The sequence below is a fragment of the Lissotriton vulgaris genome, chromosome 9, assembly GCF_964263255.1.
Source record: "Lissotriton vulgaris chromosome 9, aLisVul1.2, whole genome shotgun sequence".
NCBI lineage: Eukaryota > Metazoa > Chordata > Amphibia > Caudata > Salamandridae > Lissotriton > Lissotriton vulgaris.
Window position 1 is genome coordinate 1,189,148,205 of NC_141697.1, and position 23,487 is coordinate 1,189,171,691.

General features: G+C 41.8%; 1 protein-coding gene across 1 annotated transcript in view; it reads right to left on the bottom strand.

Annotated features, from left to right (window-relative positions):
* FGD5 (FYVE, RhoGEF and PH domain containing 5) overlaps positions 1–23,487 on the bottom strand; it is a 473,217-nt gene that overhangs the window by 217,726 nt on the left and 232,004 nt on the right. The window contains exons 4-5 of the mRNA XM_086939254.1: positions 9,104–9,162; positions 8,983–9,013 (exon numbers count right to left, since the gene is read on the bottom strand). Of these exons, the coding sequence (XP_086795380.1) occupies positions 8,983–9,013; positions 9,104–9,162 (90 nt within the window). The remainder of the gene's footprint in view (positions 1–8,982; positions 9,014–9,103; positions 9,163–23,487) is intronic.

Sequence of the window (23,487 nt, forward strand, 5' to 3'; positions counted from 1 at the left end):
GATGAGGTTGGGAGGCACTTCTGGCATGGTGTGTTCAGGTCCGCGTGCTACCACTGCCGTATCATCTCAGTTTCTGGGTGGCATCTGTGGCGCATTGCGCTAAATTGTGATGGTCACAGTAGAAGTGTTGTGGGAAAATCTATGTTTATTGATGTGTCCGTTTGAGTGTACATGTGACTGCAGATGAGTAAATGCCTGTGAAGCGATGAGATGGTGAGTGAGCTATTAGCGTGAATGGCTGGTGAGTGGGTGGACAAATGAATGGGTTCACAAGTGAGTGGCTCGGTGAGCAATGAACTGGATCTGTGGATAAATGGATGGATGAGTTAGTTGGTGTATGAGGAATGGATGAGTGGATTGGTGAGTTAATGGTTAGGTAAGTAGATACATCCATCCACAGGTGAGTGGGTGGATGGGTAATGTTTTCTGTTGTTGATGTTGAAATGTCATGTAGAAGTGTTTTACATGGACAAGTTTTTGTGTGGCTAGGTGGATGCCTGGTTAAATGAATAAATGGGTAAGGATGGCTAAATGGATGGAGAAGGTTTACAATAGAGTGGATGGATTAGTGGGCAGTTGGATGAGTGAGTGAATGGAAGGATACCTTAGTAGATGGAGGAATGGGTATATGCATGGGTAGGCAAGGAGACAATTGAGTGGGGTAGATAGTATGGTCTAAGGGATGGTAGAGAGGTTTGGTGAATGACTGAGAGGCTGGTTGACTGGATCGAGAAGTGTGTTTGGTTAAATGAGTTTTTTGTGGATGAGTGATAATTGTTGGGATTTGTATGGGAATGGATGATGGCAAGTTTGTGTGTGGATAGATTGATGATAAATGTTTGCCAACGTGTGTGTATATGCATAGAGTGTGGAGAGTTCTATGGGCAGATGGTGAGTGTGTGGATGGATGGTTTGGTGGCTTGTGGATGGATGGCAAGTGTGCGTGGATTGTGAATCTTTGGATCAACAATGAGAGTGTGTGCTAGTGGACAAAGAGTGTGTGTATGTGTCACTGTATGACAATTCTACGTGGATGGATGCGAGTATGCACGGTGAGTCTGTGTGAGAGGGGAGAGAGAGAATGAACAGTGCTTTGGTGCATGAATTGGACAATATGAGCCCAGTGCTTAATTTGAACCAACCAAGAGAGAAAAGACGACTAAAGAGGTAAAGAAGGAAATTAAAGAGTGACAAATAGATACAGCAGGGACACAAAACATCATGCAGGATTGAGTTTGAGGGGCAGGGAGTGTCTGGTGAAGGATGAAAGAAAGATGCATGAGGTGGAATGAAGAGGATATGGCCTTTTTATTCGACACCATGACCTGCAGTACTGGTGGCAGTATCTGAGCAAAATGTTTGAGCATTGGCAACTATTATTTTACATATTAAGCACTGTCTTATCCCCTGTACCTAAAAAATCATTCCCTCAATGCAGGCACCCTTTCACTATTGTGCGTTGCGTGCCTGCGTTCGAGCCCAAGAAAAACAGTGGTTCTGTCGGGGAGATCAACTAGTTTGCACAAGGTACTTAACAATCTAAAGGCAATATGTTTTAATCATATAACAAAGTAACACACCAAGATAAAGTAGGGAAAACAACCAATTTATGCCAAAAGTACATTTCTTTACTTTATATTTGTGTAAATGCAAATCAATAAAAAAGAGAAGGCTGTCAAAGACATGAAACACATACAACGAGTGAGCCAGTAGCTGTGTGGTACAATTAGTGACTGGTGGTGATATGTGACAGAGTGCTGTACAGGGGTGACATAAATTAACCACAAAAACAATATTTGTCCACAACTCATCGCATACATCCCAACGGAAAATACGATTTTCTCTTCATGTCAGGGAATTGCGTGGACTAATTAAGACAACGTCGACGTTTCAACCCTTAACGGTTGTGCAGATTAGTAAGCATCAGAGGCGGGTCTTCATCAGAACAGGGGGAAGGGGTGACAGCCAAACGACTTGAGGTCCTATACTATGCGCATCCAACTTTGCAGCAATTTTCAGGCAGGTGTCAGCCGATACCTCCAACTCACATCCATAGATTGTGGCAATACATTCTTTCTTCACCAGCCGGTGGAAATTAATGATGGGGACCGCCAAGGCGATCCAATGATTGAAAACGAGATGTCCTCGTACGTCAGTGTCTGCTTGATTCTGAGTGCCTGCGTTCGAGCTAGGCAGCTGAGTTTACCGCCTGCTCTTGGGAAAATGCAGGGATGTGCCATACCATTGCAAAGAGGGTGCTTTCGTGCATTTTCAGAATGGCGAAGCGTGGGGTTTGTAATTTTTGCTTAACACCACGCTTTGCCATTCACTTTCAAATATGCCCCAGGATTTCCTAATATGGTGCATCAGCTGTTTTCCCCACTGAAAACCAATGACCTAATGGCAGGTCATCAAAAGGGCCGTCAAATCAGAGTGACAGTTCTCCCAGCATATAAAGGGCATGGTGACCATTACTAGATTCCATTCCTTGGGTTCTCCTTGGAAAGTGTGATGGTCCTGGGCAGGGAAATTTCAAAACAGTCACTGTGCACATGGAATTAACTCCCTCTGTGTGTGTTTACCTTTGATTTTTGTTTTGAATGAGTGACTCCAGCTTTGGAAGTTTATTCTTGAAAAATAAAAAGGTTTGCAGAGTGGGCTAAAAAAACATGGCATCTGCTCGGCAAACATTTCACCCTTTGGAGCAACTGATCCACTGGTGGTTGCTTTTAAGCCATGGCCTCTGGTAGGCTCATAGTCTCCCAACAAGTTCTAACTTTCCAACAAGATCTAACTTTCCTAATCAGGGCTGTGTTATGAACAGATTCCTTGGCTCAGCAAAACTCAGAAACACTAAGAGGCAATCACTGCTCACTGTCTCTCCAAGCTGTGCTTTCTGACGTCCATTTACTAATTCAGGAAATTCACCATTAAATCTATGCATGATAGACACGACAAAGCTCTCCATGATGGGGTATTTGTATTAACTCCATTAATTGCCATTTGATGGGGAGTGTCATATGGTTGAATATGACAAAGAGGTTGACCATGGGAGCAGACAGAATCTTGCACCTAATCCTGCTCAGATGTTGCACTTTTATTTGTTTAATCTTCTGAATGATCTGCCCAATATGCAAAAGTCCACAGGGACACTACATAGCATATACTAACTGCAAGTGCGGTGTTACAGTTAGAAAAGTAGTTTAAAGTGTGTATGACGTGGGCATGTGTAAAGACTTTGGTAGTTATAGCAAGGTTGCATACTATATGCATTTTCTACAACGGTGATGGCCACTCGATGGGCTCTCAATCCCATGAATTGGTGATGGAATTTCAACATGGGAAAAATCACTTGCCCAAACAATGTGATCATTGAAGTTTTTACACCTACGGAATGTAAACATTAGAAAAGTAGGTGCAGGAATTGTGCTACTAAGTTCTGATCAGTCTCTTTTGATACCATTGTCAATTTTATGGCTTGATGGACAGAAAGTGTTTACATTAATTAGCTTATTTGACTCGCCCATTGTAACAGGTTGAGATAGCTCCTCTCTGGGACAGTATCATACTCTTTTTGAGAGCCACTTCATCAATCTAAGGGGGTAGCCGGCTTTCTGTTGAGCCATCATAGCTGTTCATGATATGGCACAGGAGTTACTTTGAGCGTTCCAGAATTATTTGAAAATCCTGCAGCGTAGCAAGGTGCCATGATCTCTAATTCAAGGAAGCAACATTGGATCACCTCCCCCATGGTTTGGCAGCAAAAGGCAGCCATAATCAGGGTGGAAGGGCCCATCACAAGCCTAAGCACTTCGCCTCTTCATAGGATGATTGTTGAGTCTCTGCAAAAACCCAGGAACAAACATTGAATTATGCTCAAAGAGTCCTAAAAAAAGAGAACAACTGCTTCCTGTCTTTGGGAATGGGTGTGTCAGTGACAGTGTAGATGAGATGAGGCTTAGTTTTAATACACTCATTCACAAACACACACTTTTCATGCCATACTTTCGCTTTCTCTTAACACATGTACACCTTCCCTCAAATCACATTATGTTCAGCCACAGACATGGCACAAATCTGATAAGGCAGAACAAAACATGCATTTCCTTTTAGAAGGCAAAGAAGAAGAAGACAACTGAAAACGAAACTGCCGATACTGCTATGCTCTACCCTGTATCAGAAATGTACCTAGACATTGAATTCTGTTTATCCACAAATCTAATGTTGAAAAATGCCTTGAACAAGTTTGCCATAACTTCCTGAATCACATTGGAGGGAAAGGCAATCGTCGAAATATGTGTATCTGTAAACCTTAAGACAGTACATAGGCACAACTCTTCTGACTCATTTTTAGCAATAACTTTTGGGAAAAGCCAACGTGTGAAATCCACCCTTTCCATACATTTACTGTGGCACATTTACTCCATGAGAGCAACCAATTTCCCATTGAACGTTTCCATTCCTCCCCCGCCATCCTCTCCCTCCCCCCCCCCCCCCCAGGGTGCGCTTCTGACATTGTGTTTGACTAAAACAGTCTCACCTTTCACATTGATTCTTTGCACAATGCCACTGACATAACCCTACTGCTCACAGGAAATATATATGAAGTCTTCCACCATGACCTCAATATCATTCTCATCTATTTTGGATGCCTGCTGTTCAGAGCACAGGTCAAGCTTGATTCTCCTAGATTGCGTTTAAGACAGCAACACAAATATGCTGGTCATTTCAGGTTACATGTACTATATTTGATCTCAAGCACTTCTTTTAAATACAATACCAAATTGTTGCAGGCACAATACAGGTAACACTATAATCAGTAAAATTGGCAGCTCACAATCATTTTGGCCCTGGGGGTTGCCATATGCTGCTTGCAAATGTACTGCTATTAAAACAATTGAGAAAACGTGCAATTTTGCCTATCTGCTGTAAACCTCTTGACAATCCTAGAAGTAGACAGAGGGAACTTCCAAATTCACTAGGTTCACATAGCTGGAGAAGGTGATTTAAAAAAAAATCATGCTATTTTGCCTATTTACTGTAAACTTATTAGCGCTCCTAGAAGTAGACAGAGAGAACATCCAAAGCCAATAAGTAGAATAGCTGGAAAAGGTGAATGAAACAGAAAGGATTAGAGGATATGTCCTAAGAAACATGGCTAGAATCAGAAAAGAGATTAATTTCCAGCAAATGGAATACCAAATGTGGCTAAGATTCTTTGAGCCAGAAAATGCAGGAAGTCCTACTAATCCATCCCACCTGTTTATGTTATATGCAGCAATGACTTTTTGTACCGATGTATAAAACATCAAAATGATCATACAATATAAACAATAAGATTTCTATGTAGCCACTAAACAATAGACCAAAAAATTACAGCCTTGCTAAGCTTGAGTGCACACAGCCTTCTGAAAGGAATGTCATTAGGACAATAGGAGAAAGAGGCACAAACCCCCTGCTCTTGTCCAACTCAAAATAACCTCAAGTAAAAGATCAAGGGAGGTACCAAACAGGGTGGTCCATTTCTCCTTTTCACATTGTAAAAGAGAGAAAAAATGAACAGTAGCAGATGCAGATGGAGTCAGCCTGCTGCAGAATTGTGCAGATGTGGTGGAAACACAGGAAAGCGACTGAGGGCAAGGTTCAGCTACAAAAGGGCGAACACTATCCCTGTATCAGTTTCCTGAATCTTCTCTCCTAGATATAGCGTCAAGGTTTCCAGTCTTTCCTGACATAACAGAATTTTTTTTAAAGATTTCTAAGCTTAATCATGGCTGAGTGTTTTGTTTAGAGTGCAGGAAGCACCCGTGACACTTTGAATATTAAAAATACCAAACAACACAATGTTGAAATACACCATTAACATCAGCTTAAAATGCTATGTTTGTGTTCTTTGTTCCAACAAAATATACATGTTTATATTTTAATAGCTCTGTTCCATTTAAAATTGCCTTGTATAAATATTGTTGCAGTTATAATCTGACAAAATATTTTCCATGCACCCTCTCTTCCCTGATACACAAACATAAGGCGGCACTTCCTATTGCCTTGCTTTGAATGCCTGGTACGCTTGGCTGTGAATCATTGACCAGCTCAGAGCCAAGCTTTTCATTCTCAGTGCTCCATCACTTCCTGTTTTCAAGGAAATGAGGGAGGAAAGCACGAACAAGAATCCTGAATTTGGCATTGGTGACCCACATATGTGCGATACCGCATAAACCATGTTGATTGGACTTGTGTGCAGTGATTAATCATTTTCAGGACCCAGATTAAAGTGTTGGTAACTTCTGCATAGTATCCTTGTCTGTATATTTTAGCAAGTTATCCCTGTATTTAGTTGTTTTCAATTGTGATGCCTCTGAATTGGTTCCACATACCATTGTGACCTGCATAATCCTGTGCTAATGAGAGACTAAAACAAAACTTGATACTCTCTTTCCAGTCAACATGCCTTTATGACATTTACAACTTGTTTGAAAGTATGCGTAGAACATAGAAATACTAAATCAGAAGTGGATTTCACACCATGGATGCTAGGTTTGCATAGATATACCATGAATACTATCTTTATAATCAACAAAGTATCCTTTGCCCTAAGTATACACAGCCATTCTAAACCATCCTCAATCTGATAGGCAAACTGAATGGTTTTAAATGCTAATGATGATAAATGTGATTATTTAAGTGGGTTCCTGAAAAAAATGAATATATCAAGAAGATTAATATGATTAGATCTGCAAAACTTTCGATGCTCACAGTTGAATGAAAATTCAGAAGGAGTGTTTACCGCAATAATGACCACAGAACGGTGAGAAATTAGAAACCAGACATCCCGACTGCCTGAAGTGTTAAACAGGTACAAGACACTTAAAGAAGATACTGAAAGAGCAACAAAAACAGCCAAGTAGGGCTGAATCTGCTCTATTGGTTTTACTTTGATTAAGCTCTCCAAAACAAACCAATTTAGAGGAAAACAGTTACTCGTCTGCAAATCTCCGGGAGAGCTTAAGTAAGATTTCCTTTCAATATTAGTCTGTCTTTCTTATATTCAGCATCACTGCCACGTTTTATAACTTTACTGAGCACACTCAAGTTACCTAAACTCCAACTGGAAAAAAAAAATCCTGTTATTTCATTTAAGAATTTTTTGTACATTTTCCACACAATTTAGGTTGAGCAGTTCCCTGGTTTACCTCTCTGATCATCTGTGTGAAGTTTTTTCCGTAGTGCATTATTATTTTAATTCTGTTGCAAGATACTTTTCTCTCTGCTCAAACCCAGCCAAGCTACACAATGTATGCAGCTCACCATTGGCAAGACTATTCTATAGACAATAGTACGTATTTTCATATTTTATTCTCTGCAAATGTACTCTGTACTGCATTTGTTTTGCACTAATGCATTGCACAGCAAATGAGTTGTATGTATGACGAAATATCGCCCTGCCAAAATATTGATTCAACCATATCAAGTACCACAGTATATGTGTAGTTTAAAAAAAAAAAAAAAAAAATATATATATATATATATATATATATATATATATATATATATATATATATATATATATATATCCACACGAGTTCTCACGAAACAACGCCGTAGTCTCAATATCACCGCAGCGCCGCCAGAAAACAGGAGACCCAATATTTCCGTGAGTAAATGAATTTATTCTGCAACACACAGACAGCATATATATATATATATACTTGCCTTCACAATATTGTGGTAGTCAGTAATGTGGACACAATTTTTTGATGGGGACAACATTTAAACATGATGTTGTGGTACATTCCCAAGAAAACAACACTAGAAGCCTGACTCAAAAAGGTATTTAAAAAATTTAAATATGAAACAGCAATTCACAGATGGACATCTAGAAAGTCTAAATCCTGTTACAAATGCTAATGGCTCGCCATGACTTTGTAGAATTATTCAGATGTAAATCCCAGGCAAGAAAATGGGCTCTTAATTTGGTATGGTTCGCCTTATGAGTTTGAACATGCCCACAGACATTTCGGCACACCATGGGAATTTGCTTCGGCAGAGGGATGGAATACATCCAGATCCAATGAGGGATTGGGGAGCGGACACCCACCAGCTTGGGAGGAGATGTGGTTGAGTGGCTAGAGCTGCTGACATTGGACCGGGGACTCAGGTTCAAATCTCCAGCTTCCCTTCACATCCTCTGAATCTTGGCAAACCAGTTCATCTCCCTGTGTAATGTCTACTTCCCTTGTAAAGTACTCTCATGCCCCTGGCCCAGTTTTGTGCTATATAAAACTGCCAAACAATACTTAGTGGGATCCAGAGGAAGAGGTTTCTGCACAGGAAAAATCTATTCCCCAAGCAGAAGAAAATGTGCAATTGTATTTCGGCACTTGCATTTCTCAGTGCTGAATTGTACTGTGCAAACAATTCTACATTGGAAAATTGGAACATCAGAAAAAGTCACAAGAATTCTTCACAAGAATTCTTGAGGGGTAGACTTCAAACCTATTAATGGCACAAGTTTGCAGGCACACCTCTGCAAATAGTTTAGTGAACTGGAAAAAATGGTAAAACAACACTAAACCATAGGTGCAAATCTCCTAAATAACTTTTACACTTTTTTTTGTGGATTGGCCCATAAATCTCCCAATTTAATTTTACCCTAGTTTTGTGACTCGTGACTATATTCTGCACAGTATAAGTTAATCAGCACACATTTTTAGTAGTTACATGTCCAAAGTCATCATTTCCACTTAAATGTAGCAAAACGAAAAACGTTGTGACGTAAAGCCTAATGAATTTTGTAAAAATATAAATCTTTGTAACTACACAAGCCCCTATTCAAAAGAGCACAGTATCTTGCACCAGTAGAAAGCAATTAGAGTGGGTCACTAGCCTGCCATCAATTGCTAGACATGTGCAAAACCCTCTTTGAACTAAATTACAGTAAAACAGTGGATCTAGAGAGTCAAACAGGAATGATGCACTCACTGTGCGTAGCAGCTTCAGGCGCTCCACGTACCTACGGACAGAGATGGAACTCTATTAGTGAGTCAAGCACAGATAGACTCTCTCTTAGCATTAGGTTAGCCAGGCCCAACTGTGTACTCACACGCGCTCTGACGACAGCAGCTCCTCTGCTATGACGTAAGCTCTGGACTGGCCTTCCTTCTGTAGAGAGAGAAAAAAACACAACCCTTAATCCAGAGAATGGGGCAATGATTTGGCTTTAAAGCAAAGCATGGTGCACAAACTCTACATGTGATCCTACGTCCCATGGACATATTGCTCCTTAACCCGGGCTGATCACTACTTTGTAAGAAATGCATTTGGGACTATGTCAGCTCTACTAAGACTGTGAGAAACACAAAACATTGATTTATAAAATGGAGGTCGTCTGCAGATTCACATGCTGTTCAATGCACCCAATCAACCTAGTTTTACTCCTCTCAGTCACCCTGATTGGTCTCTTTCCTGATCCCCCTGTGTTACAATGAAGGATAGTGTTGTACCTGGTTTCTCCTCCTTTCTAGTTGCTCAAGCCAGAGTGAGTGTGGTGTCTGTGTGGAATGTTGGAGTGCGTGATATCAGAGAGTTTAGAATGTGAGTGTGCCTGTGTGTCTGTGGAATGACAGTTGAGGAGTGTGGGCTGAGCTACTAACATCTTGCTCCTGGTGGGACTATCTATTTACTATTTACTTATCTTCTTGATACTACCTGATACTTACATGGAACTTGTATTGATATTCTAATAAACCTACATCTTGGATAAACTATCTGGCTACCTGTACATTATATCCTCTATTACCCACAACATTTTGGCGACGATTGGACTCTTGAACCTACAAATTTAGAATTTTCTTTTACATGGAACATTGAAACTGCAACTAAAGAAAAGGAACATTCAAACTGCAACTAAAGAAGTATAACTTCTGAATTACAAGCTTTGGGTACTTGCTAAAGAGACTGGCAGCTCCAGCCCCTCCATTTACTTATCTTCTTGATACTACCTGAGACTTACATGGAACTTGTATTGATCTTCTAATGAACCTACATCTTGGATAAACTATCTGGCTACCTGTACATTATACCCTCTATTACCCACAACAGATAGATACCCATAAGTTATAGATGTAGGTTTATTCGCTTAGTTGTAGGTGGCAGGTGACGCCCCACTAGGAGCAGCATCCTTCTGCCCAGCCCTTCTCACTCCAACATTCCAAGCACAAAGACTCTCAACATTCCAACCATCCAATGACCTCACTCGCTGGCTGAGCAGCAGGGGACATCAAGACTGTGGGGAGAATGCATAAGATAGCAAGAGGCCACAACACCCTGCTCCTCCCTCCTCTGCTAAAAACCCTGGTGTACTACTTGTCTCGAAAGTTCACTTACACTCCTTTATCTGCTCCATGTCTACTGCAGCTAAACATCACTTAAGTAATCTTTGGCAAACCCGCTCCCAACTTCGTTTCCATAGTAAAAAAGTCCCTCATACACACAATTGTTGTGAGCAAAACAGACTTAAGTATTCCATGAGAATTCTCATTGCGGGGATTAAGCAATTGTCACTTAACTAAAAAGCCAGGACTGGCCTTCTAAATCACTGTCGCAAGAGGCTTGTGGCCACTTCAAATTAAGTGTGTTAAGTCTGAAAAAACAAAAACTGTATTTTCGGACACTGGAGTTTACGTTCTCCTACAGGCCACAGTCTCTCGCCCATTTCTGGCACCAAGATGATCAAATGTCGCCTTTGAAGGGCAAAGTCATCCGGGCCAGCCTTGTATATTCAGAGCCTCTATTGTTTCTCGCACCTGACCCTCCCACATTGGACTGGCACAGGCTATAAATCTACCAGGCTGGCACAGGAAAGCCTGATCTCTCCAGCTACACACGGGTGTCTTTGCACGTCCCCACAATTCCAGACTACCAGTAACGACAGTGGGCGAGCCCTAGGCTCCTGGTCTAGGTGGAGTCCACCCACTGATGGCTTGTGTATAAACTGACCCGCACTGCTGTTTAGATTAATACATTTGAAGGAAAAGAAGGCTGCCAGCCTTTTGGCTTTTTCAATGCTTGTTTGTTTTGCCATGGTTTTTTAAAAACTTCCCTCAATCCCAAAAAAAACCATTGGCTAAAAGCTAAAATATTTTTTCATCTCAAAAAGCACACAACTAGTAGTGCCTGGAACTGAAGGGAACTACTTTGAGTGTGGATGTGCTCCTTGTGAAAGTGACGAACACCATAACTCACAGTGCAGTTAGCCAATGGCTGAAGTGGGCTGACCCTTTGTTGCATGCTGTATGCTGTAGTGGGTGGAAGAAAAATGTGAATGACACAATACCAAACCAATGGATGAAGAGGGTGGGCCAAAAGCTTCTATAAGTAGGTATATTATGCATATGCTTTTAGTAGAAACAAAATGTCTCGACTAAGGCCAGACCTAAAAATATAGAGAATCCAGAGTAGGCCCTATCCAAGAAACAGAACTCAAGCATTCACTGTCTTGAACACAATACATTCTCCACCTAGCTCTATTGTATAACTCCTTGTTTAATTACGACATGTTCCCTATGACCCATGATGGTGACCGAGCATGGACATTAGGTCATGGACGGAAGAAAGAGAGAGGTGACTACATTTCCTCTTTTCCTCCCTTCAGTAAAAAATATAAGACCTCATCTCCCACATCCCGCTTCTCTGTACCAGTTATTGTGACATAAATTCCACCCTCTGAGCAGGAATTCCTGCTGGTCTGATTATTTGATACAGCTCCGCCCACCCTTAGAGAGTGCTGCAAAGACTGCTCTTTCACAGGCCCTGTGTGCTTTTTGTGACTCTCCAAGGGATGGGATGCTGGTGTTAGCATAGAATTGTGTTGACTATCAGCCAGGGGGAGCAGCAGTAAAAGAGCACACAAGCAAAGGTAAGGGGTGGAGGGATGTACCAGTCAAGATCCTCTTCACCCCTGGCTTAAATGCCTAGCAAGCCTAGGTGTTGCCCTGATTAGTCCTCCCAGCAATGCTCAAGCACAGGGCACCTGCGTCCAATGTGTCAGCTGCAGCCAGGGCGTTTGGGGGACAGGATGGTGAAGAAGCCACATGCACAGACTCCAGTACGCCAGTACACAAGGAGACGTGGGATCCTCATCCCACCAAGGAACAACCAGCATCTGACCAATAGAGTGCAGCCGTATCAAGCGAACTCTTACCATTCTCCCTGGCAAAGTCAATAAAGCAAGGGGCTTCCAGTAGCAAACATTTCATGTCTCACGAAAAGAAAAGCTCTACATTGTCAACCTCTTGCCCCGGTTGGATTTTCTTTGTGTTCAGCCATGATAGATGTAGTTCTAGGAGGTTGGGCAGAAGAGGCCATATATCTATTTATTTTAAGTGTTGGATATTTCCCAGCACCTGTCCAGGCTATTTCTATATTGTTCAGCTTTGGTGGCATGTCACCTATGGCAGTGAAGGATGTAACTCTTATATACCCTACTGACAAAAGGAACATTTCTACTTCTGAAGAAGGTACAAATCTCGCTTTGAGACCCATCACTTACTTCGCAGATACCGGCCAGCGACCTTCTATGAGCTTTGAGGGAATTGATGGGGGAATTTGATCTATGCATGAAGGTTTAGAGTAGTAAGCTGAGGTACCATCAGACTTAGCTCTCGATGGACCTTAAGCCTGGAGACAGTATCGGGAGAAACAGTAGTAGCAAGGCAGCAGATACTCCTCAACAATTGGTGCACTGAACCCTCCATTGCACCTGCTATGGAAGATGCAATTCCATGCTGCCATGATGTTTGGAGATAAAACGATTTACAAAGTTCATTCTCCTCTTCCAAATATTTCTCGCCTGGAAAGTATGTTGACAGCAGGCATCTTGAAAGAGTCAAGAAGCAGATTATATCTTCATATACATCACAAGGCCATCAAGAAATCAGTGCCCCCTATTATTCCTAGTGTAGTCCAAAGTTGATGGTTGGTGGCCACCTCTGGATGTACCAGTGCTTAATTTGTATAAAAGTAAGTGCAAAGTGTGACAATTCAGTCTCTTTCAGGTCAAAGCTATAAAATTGGCTTGAATGGTTGGTGTTATTGATTTTTATTGTATATTGAGTTATGAAACACCGTTGCTGTACCCCGCCACAATTAGACAGACAGCACCATCATGTGGTGGTGTTGAGAATTAAGTGCCGGTGCCGACCTCTGAAACCACCTGTTCAAATTATGCACTAAGCAGGACGTTTGGACAAAGTCCACTTCAGACAAATTGGCATTGTACATTTTAATTGACTGCAACTCAGTCAACAGACACAGGGTGGTAACCTCTTCTAGACCACATCAATAGGTGAAGTAAACTGTTCTGCAGGAAGAAATACAAGAGCTTCTGAGCAAGAGAGCACATGATGAATGAGGGAAGCTAACGATTCTATTGTTTTCCTAATCCTAAAGAAAATGGGGGCTTCATAAAGGCCACCTATTTGACAAAAGTGAGCTAATCTGTAAACACAACCAATTTCAAAAAGAAGAATGGGCAGAAAATAATTTCATTGAGCCAAGAGAGATTTATTTGCATCCTAACCAGACGGACATGTTCTTGCATGTTCTTACTTACGTCATCCACCTGAAATGTTTGAGGTTTCCTAACCTGGAGATGCATGTCTAGTGTGCAGCCGTTCAGCCTCAAGAGAGCACACTCAGGAGTCATACAATCCTGGTCACATCACTGGCCTTGCATCCCACCAAGGTCTTGAAGTAGTACTACACAGGAACCAATGGCTCCTTCATGAAGCATCCCTCAGAGCAGCGGAGGAAGAAATAAAGCAGATCTGCCTTGGAAACATGGGGCCCGATTCACAGAATGAACTTAAGACTCAATCCTAAACTTACTACTATTTTGGTATTCACAGAATGTACTTACTACTTTTGGCATTCACAGAATGCACTTACTACTTTTGGTATTCACAGAAGTTAGGATTTTGTCTTAAGTTTGTCTTAAGACAGACTTAAGACAGACTTAAGACAAAATCCTAACTTAAGTCTGTCTTAAGTCTATCTTAAGACAACACTTAAGACAAAATCCTAACTTCTGTGAATACCAAAAGTACTAAGTTCATTCTGTAAATGCCAAAATAGTAGTAAGTTTAGAATTGAGTCTTAAATTCATTCTGTGAATCGGCCCCATGGACTTCTTATCTGGTAAATCTCACAGGAGTGGATTGGGATGCGCTGCTCATTAGGGACATGGCTCCATGCGGATTTGGAAAAGTTTGTCCTTTGCAATACCAGAGAAGTGTGGTAGGGCGAGCTATATAGAACCACGTTATAATGGTGCGCAATATAATGCTGAATATCATCATACTCAGCAATAACTATTGTTAGGATGATGTTAATATTATTCATAATAGAAATCATAATCACAGTAATAATACTCTAAGAATGATTAGCTGCATTATTATTCTTAGTACTACCAGTAGTAGTCGTTTTAGTAATCACAGTAGTAGTACTAGTAGCAGTAGTAGTACTAGTAGTACTGGTAGTAGTAGCAGTAATAGTAGTACTAGTAGCAGCAGTAGCAGTACTAGTAGTAGTAATAGTACTTGTGCTAGTAGCAATAGTAGTACTAGTACTAGTAGCAGTAATAGTAGCAGTAGTAGTAGTACTAGTAGCAGTAATAGTAGCAGTAGTAGTAGTACTAGAAGTAGTGGTAATAACAGCAGTAGTAGTACTAGTAGCAGTAGTAGTAGTGGCAGTACTAGTAGCAGTAGTAGTAGTGGCAGTATTAATAACAGTAATAGTAGCACCAACAGCAGAAATGCTATCAGTAGTAGTGCTAGTAGCAGTAGTAGTAGCAGCAGTAGTAGTACTAGTACTAGTAGCAGTAATAGTAGCAGTAGTAGTAGTACAAGTAGCAGTACTAGTAGCCGTAGTAGTACTAGTAGCAGTAATAGTAGCAGTAGAAGTACTAGTAAAAGTAGTAGTAGCAGTGGTAGTAGTAGCAGTAGTAGTAGTAGTAGTACTAGTAGCAGTAGTTGTAGTAGTAGTAGTAGTAGTGGAAGTATTAATAACAGTAGTAGTAGTAGTACCAACAGCAGAAATGCTATCAGTAGTAGTGCTAGTAGCAGTAGTAGTAGCAGCAGTAGTAGTACTAGTACTAGTAGCAGTACTAGTAGCAGTAGTAGAAGTACAAGTAGCAGTACTAGTAGCCGTAGTAGTACTAGTAGCAGTAATAGTAGCAGTAGAAGTACTAGTGAGAGTAGTAGTAGCAGTGGTAGTAGTAGCAGTAGTAGTAGTAGTAGTAGTAGTAGTACTAGTAGCAGTAGTAGTGGCAATATTAATAACAGTTTTAGTAGTACCAACAGCAGAAATGCTATCAGTAGTAGTGCTAGTAGCAGAAGTAGTAGCAGCAGTAGTAGTACTAGTACTAGTAGCAATACTAGTAGCAGTAGTAGTAGTACAAGTAGCAGTACTAGTAGCAGTAATAGTAGCAGTAGAAGTACTAGTAAAAGTAGTAGTAGCAGTGGTAGTAGTAGCAGTAGTAGTAGTAGTAGTAGTACTAGTAGCAGTAGTACTAGTAGCAGTAGTAGTAGTAGTGGCAGTATTAATAACAGTAGTAATAGTAGTACCAACAGCAGAAATGCTATCAGTAGTAGTGCTAGTAGCAGTAGTAGTAGCAGCAGTAGTAGTACTAGTAGCAGTACTAGTAGCAGTAGTAGTAGTACAAGTAGCAGTACTTGTAGCCGTAGTAGTGCTAGTAGCAGTAATAGTAGCAGTAGAAGTACTAGTAAAGTAGTAGTAGCAGTGGTAGTAGTAGGAGTAGTAGTAGTAGTACTAGTAGCAGTAGTAGTACAAGTAGCAGTACTAGTAGCCGTAGTAGTACTAGTAGCAGTAATAGTAGCAGTAGAAGTACTAGTAACAGTAGTAGTAGCAGTGGTAGTAGTAGCAGTAGTAGTAGTAGTAGTACTAGTAGCAGTAGTAGTAGTACAAGTAGCAGTACTAGTAGCCGTAGTAGTACTAGTAGCAGTAATAGTAGCAGTAGAAGTACTAGTAAAAGTAGTAGTAGCAGTGGTAGTAGTAGGAGTAGTAGTAGTAGTAGTAGTACTAGTAGCAGTAGTAGTAGTACAAGTAGCAGTACTAGTAGCAGTAGTAGTAGTACAAGTAGCAGTACTAGTAGCCGTAGTAGTACTAGTGGCAGTAATAGTAGCAGTAGAAGTACTAGTAACAGTAGTAGTAGCAGTGGTAGTAGTAGCAGCAGCAGTGGGAGTACTAGTACTAGTAGCAGTGTATCTCATCTTCTCTGCATCCGTCCAGCCCTTATTGACGGCTGCCGGAAGTCCTTCGTCAAGCATGGATCCAACAGGGTCCTGCTCAACAAAACCACAGCAATGATGAATACATAAAAAATAAGCATTGTCTCTGTCCTGGAGTTTGGGATTAATGTGTCTGTGTTGCATTGTGTGAAGTGGCTGAGCTCAATCCTGGGTGCAGGTTTTGTGTTTACGATTCTGTCTCATCTTGGAGTATTTTTCTGTTCAACATTATCTGCTTTCTTACAACTTTTACTTTTTTCTAAAGATCATGTCTACATGGAATTGCATAAGTGTGTTTTGTCTAAAAATCAGCGTGGCTTTGATTTAGACTAAAGAAGACTACTTTATCCACTTGTTTGCCAATAAATGTACTGGAATTGCTGTCCTGAATTGATCAGTCACCTGGATGCTCCACTCTCACAAAAACCTCTAATGCTTGCAGTCCAATCTTCCACAGTCACCTTTGGCCCCTAATTCCCAGTTCCTAAGTCCCAGCCCTACCCTTACAAACATCAGACAGGCAGGCTCATTATGTAGATTGCTTCTTCCACAAGCTCCTCACATCCTTGTGTTCGACCCGTCCATGGACTCACAGCCCTTTCCCTGCACAGACAATTCACCACTAATCCCCAACATGCCCAAATTCACTTGCAAACACAACACAACCTCAAGGCCGCTAAACCCTAAAAAGTAAATTTACTCTCTATGTATTCTACGGTAACAAGTGTCCTTAAGCTTTTTGATCACTTTCTAGAGCGCTTTGAGGGTCCTTCCGACCATGTCCATGTTTATTACTTATGGATGATGTGTGATTTTGTGGTTAGGTTTCTGACTCTGATATATTCTGACTGGGCGACACTGTGCCACCATGGGCAAGCTCCTTTATCGTTGGTGCCTTGATTCCTGCCTCTGCTAAAACATGGAAGAGGTTCTCAGCTGCCTACCTGGGTACATGGATCACTCTGTGAATAACTGGACATCTAAGTCACATGATAATGGATGGTCCTCTTTTCCAGTACCCCATTCACCATCCCCTCAACAAAGTGCTGTGTTTTCTGTTACAATGCATCACTTAGGCTGTCAGCACGGGTTTTTGCCACCCATGGTTACTGGTGGGAGGCTACCAGTAGGGTTTCTGATGCAATTTGACTTGAACAGGATTTATAAAGTGCAGAAAATGCCCAAGAGTGTCAAGGCGCTATAGTCGCAGAGGTGAGAGACCGCCTACGTGGAGTAAAACCAACGGACATAACAGAGATATCTGTAGCATGGAAAGCCGGGTCTCCAAGGTGTCTACCAACCTTCCATCTTGTTTCTCAGGTGGCACTGCAGGGCTTTGAAACTTTGGCCTTTGGCGTGCTGCAAAGGTAGCGTTCGCCCAACCAGGTCTGGAAATTCCTAGAATCCCAGAGGTCCAGATGGTCAAAGTTGGTACCTTGAGTATGTCCACCCACTCTCCAGGTTTCTCCAGTGGACCACACCCTGGGATGAGCAATCAAAGGCATTGCTCCTGTCCCTTATGGTAGGAAAGCGCGAGATGGATGCAGCATCCCTCCACACAAGACTCTGTGCTCATCTCTTGTTTGGTGGAACCCCCGTCCATTATTTCTGTTGAAAAATCTTGCAAATAAAAATAAATGTTTTCAGTTTCATTTCTGTTAGGTCTTGCTTGATAGTGCAAATGTCTGCAAGGCCCATTGTTACCAATTCTCTAAAATATACATAAAGTGGAATTTTGCTTGACCCAGACGAGTATTACACTCCCACTTCATGCTAATGGTTATTTACAGTATCACTCTGCTTTCTCTGAAGTGCTTCCTTTGAAATGCATGAGGCTCTATTTAACATCTGAAAGGTGCACTCAATAATTGTGCTATTTGTCACTGTCAATTCTTTATCTCCACATGAATTACATGAGGAAAGCAATTCTATTTTCCTGCTTTCTTCCCTGCATTGGCAATCCAGGGGTGCAGGAACTAACGTGATAAACAGCATTTGGTTATACCTCTGTTAAATTATGTTAGCACATTAAAGCCAGGCTTATTGGGTTTGCCAGTGTTTGTCTACACACATATTTAGTGGATTTATTTTGTAGCCATTTGCTTTCCTCTGATTACAAGAGTATTCCTCTTTATTATATTTATTTCAGGTAAATATAATTTATATACCTCCACAAGGGGGGGAAATGCATGACTCTCATGTTCTGTCCCCTCTTCCCAGGAGCTTCCACTGCACACGTCCACCAAACCTACACCTCCTAAGTGAGCTTCAGAGGGAGACATGTATTCCGTGAATGAATGAATTTTTATTAATGTTTAGACACTGTCTTTAAAACATACAGTTCTTAACAACAATTCCTTGCACTGTCCAACGAATGACACTTGTGGTAAATACGAAAAAATTTGCAGAGGAGGGAAAAGTTCAAATCCACAGCAAGTGTGATTCTTTATGAGAGTGGTAACCCTTTAACTTGTCAGGATTTAATTAAATGCTATGATACCAGTTTCCCTTCCATTGAGAAATGTGGCACTACGTTAGCGCTGCTTGCTATGTTATGTTAAATTAATTTATAAAGCGCAAGGGTTACCCAAAGGTGTTATGGTGCTAGCTCAACAAAAGTGGTCAGAAAAAAGACTATGACAATGTTTATGCGCATGTGAACTTGGCTCACCAAGGGCCATATCATGATGGGCAGGGCTGGCTCAGCAAACTGCTGAGTGTTTTTTATGAGTCTACAGGGCTTAAAGTCAATTCATTTAACCCGATATTTCTCAGAGTTAGAACTTTATTTTAAGACAGCACAACATGGAACCTGTGAGCAAGGCTTGCCTCTTTCTGAGCTCTGCTGTCTAAAATAATGAACTAATTCTGACAGTGGCGGCTCCTCCACTAGGGTGGAGGAGATTCACCCTATTGCTTTTTCGATCAGTGCGAGAAGCAGAAACCTAAAATGGTAAAGCTACCATTTTATATTTCTGCTTCTTGCACTGCGAGAAAGCAGAAGTGTTTTGTTGGGGACGGGCGGGTGGGCGGTGCTGCTCTAGGGCAGGGGAGGAGAGGCTTGCCCACTGCTGAGGGCACTGACAGTTTGGTCGGCCCTCTGGGGCCGACCAAACCAGTCATGCGGACTCTGCCTTTTCTCCATGTAGGGTACATGCAGCCTACATGGATAAAATGACCTCCCCACAGGCAATTGGCTGGTCGGCGTCCCGACCAATCACAACACTGTCATTGCAGCGTTGTGATTGGCTTATGGGAGGCGAGGGAGGCTACCTGGTTCCTGTTCCTGCCAGAGCAGGAGAGGAGCAGAGACGACGCGGGACCAGTCCAGCGAAGGTGAGTTAACTATTTGTTTCATTTGAAATTAACCCCCCCCCCCCCGCGCGCGACCCCCATGTCTGTGCAACCCACCCCACACGTCATGCCGGCAGCGACTGAATTTCATTACAAGACAGGAGGCTGAAGTAAACTAAAACACGGTTTGGAAGAAGAGTACTTTATTCAGTACCAAGGAAACAGCTTGTACAACCACTTGTAGGCAAGACTCAGGAGATATGGTCAACCACCACACAGAGAATGTAGAATGCACATATCAAGCATAACAATTCTAGAGCGATGGCAGGGACACCATATGAAGGCAGTAGCACACAGTTAAAGGGATACTACACACCTCCCCCCCTTAAAAAAAACAAAAAGAAACAAAACCAAAAACAAGAGAAATAAAAGAAATCAGAAAAGAAAACTAGTGCACAAAATCACGTAACTTAACAGGAGTTGACCTGATGCGAGAACTTCTTCTTAGGGGTACATCAGAAGATTGTATAACATGAGAAGGAACAGAATTGTCAGGGGAAAACTGTTCAGAATGAACAAAAATATTGGGAGGAGAAACAACAATGTTGGGAACAAGACCATCATTGTTTCTCGAGGAAGTTTGAACATCACTGCAAAAGGTATCCAACAAAGCAGGGTGACAGTCATCAGAGGGGCGGCAATCAGCGCCAAGGGGAGAATTTGAGGAAGGTAGAGAATTCATCAGCACATTGGGTTTTCTACACAGAGAAACTCTGCGAAAATTCCACACTTTGCCACCATCCACTCTGACAGCCTTACTAAAGACTTCAGTGACTTTACACGGATCAGACCATTTGTTCCACCTTGAACCACAAGATCTACCAAACTTGACTCGCACCAAATCACCAATCTTGATACCAGGTTTAGAAACAAATGGGCGAGTGGGATTACATCTCATATTCTCTTGATATTTCAACACCTTGTCTCTAACCAAGGAAGGATCAGCACTAGGCAAGGGAGGGATCTTTACTTTCATCCACCAAGGTAGAAGTTTGGAACCAGGTTTACGACCCTTTAACAGCTCAAAAGGGGAAAAACCCGTAACTGAGTTAGGGGAAGTACGATATGAAAGAAGAGAAGCACGAAGGGACTTCCTCCAATCCAATTTGCTTTTAATAGCAAGTTGTAACGACTCTTTAATGACCCTGTTAAAGCGCTCAGTAAGGCCATTGGCTTGAGGGTTGTAGTTTGACACCCTTTTATGAACAACTCCACACCTGTCGAGAAAGGATGAAAATTCACTACTAATGAATTGTGGACCATTGTCTGAAACCAGCTCAGCTGGAATTCCTTCCCTGCAGAAAACTTCATCAAGAAATTCAACAATCTGAGAAGAACCGGTCTTGTCCACAACCTTGATCTCCGGCCACTTGGAGAAGTAATCAATTAAAACTAAAATAAAAACAGATTTATTGTCAGACAAATCCAAAGGGCCAACAATATCAATTCCAAGTTTTTTCCAAGGGCACATGGAGTACTCAATAGGTGAAACATCAGATTTGGCAGCCAAAGGTTTAGCAGATTTATCACTACTGGAGCAAGGAGAACAAGAACTAACCCATTTGTCTACCATCCTGTCAATGCCAGGCCACCAGTAGAACTCACGGATACGTCTTTTAGTATTAGACATCCCCATGTGACCTTCATGGGCCATAGAAATTATTTTTTCACGTAGACCGGAAGGAGGTACTATTTTATCACACCTGGTTACAAAACCCTGGTCAAACATGAGTTCTTCCTTTATTTTGCTGAAAGAGAGGATATCGCCAGAAAGTTTCCTCTCTTCAGGCCACCCTTGCTTCAGAAAATCCACCACATTGGACAAGGAAACATCCTTAGACATGGCATCCCGCCAATTCGACTCAGAGATGACACTGGACGTGGTATTGCATCTGGCATCGTTTACATCATCAACAGTTAAAACTACATCCACATCGCAAAGGGAGTCCGTGGCAACTAAGGAAACACAAGGCAATCTGGACATACAGTTGAAGTAAACTGAAACACGGTTTGGAAGAAGAGTACTTTATTCAGTACCAAGGAAACAGCTTGTACAACCACTTGTAGGCAAGACTCAGGAGATATGGTCAACCACCACACAGAGAATGTAGAATGCACATATCAAGCATAACAATTCTAGAGCGATGGCAGGGACACCATATGAAGGCAGTAGCACACAGTTAAAGGGATACTACAGAGGCTACATTATGCATTAATCCTTTTAATGCACTTACATCACAAAGACTTAGAATAAGAACAAAGTGACATCACAGTATCCATAAAAGGCTTGTGCCAGGAAAGATCAGCCTCTTTTAAATGCGGCTCACAACAGATAAGTAACTCCTCTTCAATCCTTACTACTCTTTATGCCAGTTTGCCTTTATTCCCATATGGTGCCTATTCTGATATTTTGATATGATGTGTACTTATTCTTCTCTCATACTGCTTTATTATTGAACTTGTTATTATTATTGAACTTGTTATTGAACTTCATTATTCAATATTATTATTGGAAAAAACATACCTAACTGCACCTTTCAGTCTAATCTTGTGGCGTGACTCGCTCCCCACCCTTCCCTCGATCGCTATCACTCCCCGCGATCCACCCCTCGACTTCCAATTTATGGTTGTCGACCGCGCGTCTCTCCCCGATTGCGCACACCTTCCTACCTCCTCCCCTGCTGTGGTTCCGCAGCGATATCGTCCCTCGCATCGCCTCACATCTGCCCGCAAATCCGACATCTCCCTCATCTTGATTCGAGGAATGGCCCTCGGCAACAGCAACACAACGCTGTGTATCCGCCAGGGTTCATTCCTCGATCCCATTTTCCTTCAGCTCGAGCGCATCGGTTGCCGTTTTCAAGGCTTTACCGACTGCGCTCCTGCCACCAGCTGTTCCTTCAACTCTGATCGGGTCAATTTATAGCTTACCCTAATATTACTTTACCTGCAATTTTACCTGGATTTACCTTAGGTTCTTGATTAATTATAGTTTACCCCTAATATTACTTTACCTGGAATTTTACCTGGAATTACCTTAGGTTCTTGATTAAAATAAATAAAAAATAAAAAAAGAAGAGAACTAATTTGTTGCCTAACTCTCATACCCATAATACTAGCTATTTAATTTATTTAATAACTTTGTTAATTTACTTACCTGCCATGTCTGATTTAGAATCAGATGACGCTATTGCAAGCTCCCCAAATCACAACAGTGATAATTTTAAATCCTTCCTTTAAAAGGAAATGAGGACCTGTATGCTAAATACATTCCGTGAGCTTATGTCTAATAAAAGGTCCCTCTTACCTGATGAAGACACTTCTGATCTAGAAGCTGAACACTCTAAGGCTACCAAAAAAAGCAAACACTGTTTAAGCACTGACGGAGGTCGCGCTACCTCCTTTGAAATGGGAGGTCCAAGCACCTCAAAAGGCATGGGAGGTCCAAGCACCTCAAAAGGCATGGGAGGTCCAAGCACCTCAAAAGGCATGGGAGGCCCAAGCGCCCCAAAAGTTAATGTTGTCCCGAGCGCCATTGGCAACGCAACTACTCTCAGTGCTCCCGTCAATTCCAGCTCAGAGGAAGATGAATTCTTCCTGGATCCTGACGACGAATTCGTCTTGGACCTTGACGAGCAAGATACCGATGAATGGGACCTTAACGCTCTCTCAGAGACGCACTCCTCCCCCTCGTCAAAGGACACGATCCTTGACCCTCTTGGTGGGGAAATGTTCTCCCCAGAAAACATCTCCCACCCTAACAGCAAAAAGTGGTACCCCCACGATCACGTGGTTAAGTACATCACCAAGTGGCTGAGAAACTCTC